The sequence below is a fragment of the Dipodomys ordii genome, unplaced genomic scaffold, assembly GCF_000151885.1.
Source record: "Dipodomys ordii isolate 6190 unplaced genomic scaffold, Dord_2.0 Scaffold100, whole genome shotgun sequence".
Classification (NCBI taxonomy): Eukaryota; Metazoa; Chordata; class Mammalia; order Rodentia; family Heteromyidae; genus Dipodomys; species Dipodomys ordii.
In genome coordinates, this window is record NW_012267316.1 from 2532562 (window position 1) to 2535990 (window position 3429).

Here is a 3429-nt window from a genome sequence, read left to right on the forward strand (position 1 = left end):
TGAAAGCAGGGGTTATACCGTGGGGGAGGGATATACAAAGCAACAAAGAAATCATCTTATAAATATGTTAGAAACAATTTCATGAAAGAAAAAAAGCATCTGAATACTTATCTTGGGGTTCATTTCACCTAACATCAACTTATCTGACCTTTTCTACTTGCCTCAGACATATACTAGTTATTGCAAATAAGGGAAACCATGGGACCTATGTTTCTTTGGGCCTGGCTTACAATTTTAAATTAAGTCATTGTTTAAAATTGTAAGGATTATTCTTGCAGAGAATGGTAAAATAGTCAAAAATTTCCTTTTTGTCAACCCCTTTATGCTGTGGGCCACTTCTAGAGGTAATTTATGTTAATATTTTTCATGTTTTCCAATTTTTCCATGTACTCATATATGTTTCATTTAAAAACAAATGTTGTTGTACTATAGATACTATTTTGCAAAGTAATTTTCACTTACAAGAGCTAAGATGTATTTAAATCATGAGTCCATGATTAACTTAATCATTATACAAGGTCACTTAAAATTGCTTCTAGTTTTCTGCTACTGTAAACATCATTATAAAAAACTTTCATGTGTGTATAATACATTCTATAATAATTCTATAATACATTTGTTGCACAAAATTCTTCAAGTAAAATTAAAGGTCAAAGAGTAATTATATTTTAAACTTTAATAACGTCTGATAAATTGCCTTCTTACATGTTTGCACTAATTTATAATTCTACCAGTGGAGTATATACAGGGCCATGTAGTTTAGTATTAAACTTATTAATCTTTGCTAATCTAAATAGGTGAAAATGTCTCATTTTAATTTGCACTTAATCATTATGATTTAGCAATTTGCTTAATACTCATCAGCTATGGGAATTTCAGTTTTTTGAGTTGCTTGTGGAATTATTTTGTCCACTAGAAAATACAGATCTCTTAACTTGCCTTTGTGGAGCAAGAAGAGAGGTTGTCACTAGACAATAAACTTCGTTCTGATTTGTTATCAGAAATAAAAAACTAAATGAAATAAAGAACAACATTACTTGTATGTTAGCTTTTTTATGTTCAAAACAGATTTACTATGACATTAATAACTGAGTTGAGAACTTTAAATGATTTCCTCCAGTTGGAGTATCACTTGATTAACTACTGTATTTCATATCTATGTATAGACAGAGGAATAGGTCATGTGTCAAAGTCATTTTAATTTCTGAGCTGCTAAGAAAAAAAAAGGTTACTGTTTGAGCTAGACCAATGTACTAGATCAAATTTGAACCTGCATTCTGCCTTGTAATAACATGGTATCCACACCAGCCACTTAGACACGGATTACCAGCTCTCTAACATGCTTTATGGTCCTATATAAAATAATCCAAAATAACTTACTTCGAATCTGTTTTTTAATTTCCTTAGCAGGGTCCAACCAATTCTGAAAAGGAAATGAGATTTTTGAATTTCAATCAAAGGATGACAAAAATGTTGATTAGACACAGACAGGCTCTAAATGCACAGAGTGAGAGGGAAAGGGGGGTAGGAGGAGAAGACCCTCCCTACAGTGGCCTTATCTGGTGGCCTGCTGAGCCCTGTGAGGGCTCAGATACAGTCTACTGAAAAAAAACTCTATGTACAATTCATGATTGATAATATTTTTTTCTTCATTGCCTCCAGGGATTTGAAGTAGCATGAGAATAGAGAAAAATAATGGTAGGAGGTCCTACATTCAAACAAGATGCACATAATTTGACACACAGACACCCTAGTCCTTTACTCTTCCCTTGGGAACTTCTGGAATTACAGATTTTTTTTAAGGCATCTACTTACAATTTTGTAATGAATAATTATTTGCTTAAGATTTGTGAAGAATCAGATCTTTAATAACAAAGGAAGACAATTTCTGGTAACTTCAGTCAGAATAAGCCTGAACCAAAATACGTAACACATGTAAGAGCAAAACTCAGTTTTTAGACAATGGAAACAAGTTCCCCTCTCTTTTTTCTCAAGTAGTTGTAAGGTAAAGCCTTGAGCTGATGACAATACTCAGGTGAAAGCATTTATCTAGGTAGTACTTTAAACATTAAACACCTACAAAGTGCATTAGAACAGATGTCAGGTCAACAAATGACCCACTTTGTCTTCTACTTAGTATGAACATAAAAGTAAGTTGAGTGTCCATGGCTCATGTCTATCAGCCTAGCTACTTAGGCGGCTGAACCTGGAAGGATCTTGGAGCAGAGAAGTCCATGAGATAAAGGGAAGCTCAAAGTGGTAGGGTGTACCCATGATCCCAGGGATTGCGGAAGCATAAAGTAGGCAGATTATATTCAGTCACCATGCTTAGCCTTAAAAGAAATTATTCTCATAAATTTTGGTGATAGGAAAGTATACAAACATTTGATTTTCGTAAGTTTAAGGGCATCCTGTAAAACACTTCCTGGTAACTACACATAACCTCAAGTAGAAGAGCTGACTTACTGTTTCAAAACATCTAAGGATCGAGAAAGTTGTCAAGGATTTCCTTTGTGAAGAAGGATGATTATGACCCAAGTCATAAATGTGCCCATGTGCGGAAGAGGTGAGAAAAGCATGCAATGACATTTCGTATTCTAATTTCTCACCTTCTGGTTTTCAGCATCTCGATATGTGAGGCCAAAGTAGTCTTTTTCTAGTAGGTTCAGATGCTCGCACACTTTATCAAATAGCACTTGCCCTCTGGAGCGTTTCTAAGGGAAACAGAACAGAAAAATCAAGCCCACACTCACAGCCAATCCCTTCCAATTGCTGCACAAAGTACTGGGTCAAACTTAGAATAGTGGGTGACTGACAACTGTCATCACTTTATTGTTTCCAGTTTAATGAGAGCAATCCTCAACCTATAAAAGCCATCTTTGCAAATGAACAAAAATATTAAGTGTCAACAGTGTCACTAGTGCAGGGGACTGGGGAAGACATCAAAAGCACAGTAACAGTACTGTGGTGCTTCGGTAGGTTTACCGTCAGATGATTATAAACCAATGGATTCCAAGCTGCAATCATCCTTGTAGACACTGGACTTTGATTTTTACCTCTGGAAGATTCTTTGGAATGGCTGACATCAAATAATGTATTCAAACTTATTCCAGTTACAGCACACATGGAATATTAAGACATTCATAGTGGAAAAGAGTAGAGAGAACTCGTAGATGCTATGCTGCTGGATGCTATAAATGTCCACGTTGTACAATTCCTGAGCCCAGAAAAAAATATTAGCTCTGTTTCCTGTTCCAGTCAAAATATCCCAACCCTTTTAAAACACTCAGAAATTATGTGGATCGTTTTCCAAAGCCTATTCAACTATGCTCATTATTTTTGAGTTTTCTACCTTGAATTTCTGTTATGACATTCAAAATGCTCTTGATTTCTTTGAGAATACTGCTTTTGTTTTTTCTTTCTTTTTTT

At 35.0% G+C, this 3429-nt stretch overlaps 1 protein-coding gene across 4 annotated transcripts in view; it reads right to left on the reverse strand.

Annotated features, from left to right (window-relative positions):
• The window catches only part of Epb41l3 (erythrocyte membrane protein band 4.1-like 3), a 173146-nt gene that overhangs the window by 55427 nt on the left and 114290 nt on the right, over positions 1–3429 (reverse strand). For all 4 annotated transcript variants that reach the window (XM_013027182.1, XM_013027179.1, XM_013027181.1 and 1 more), the window contains exons 4-5: positions 2610–2714; positions 1381–1423 (exon numbers count right to left, since the gene is read on the reverse strand). In XM_013027182.1, the coding sequence (XP_012882636.1) occupies positions 1381–1423; positions 2610–2714 (148 nt within the window). The remainder of the gene's footprint in view (positions 1–1380; positions 1424–2609; positions 2715–3429) is intronic.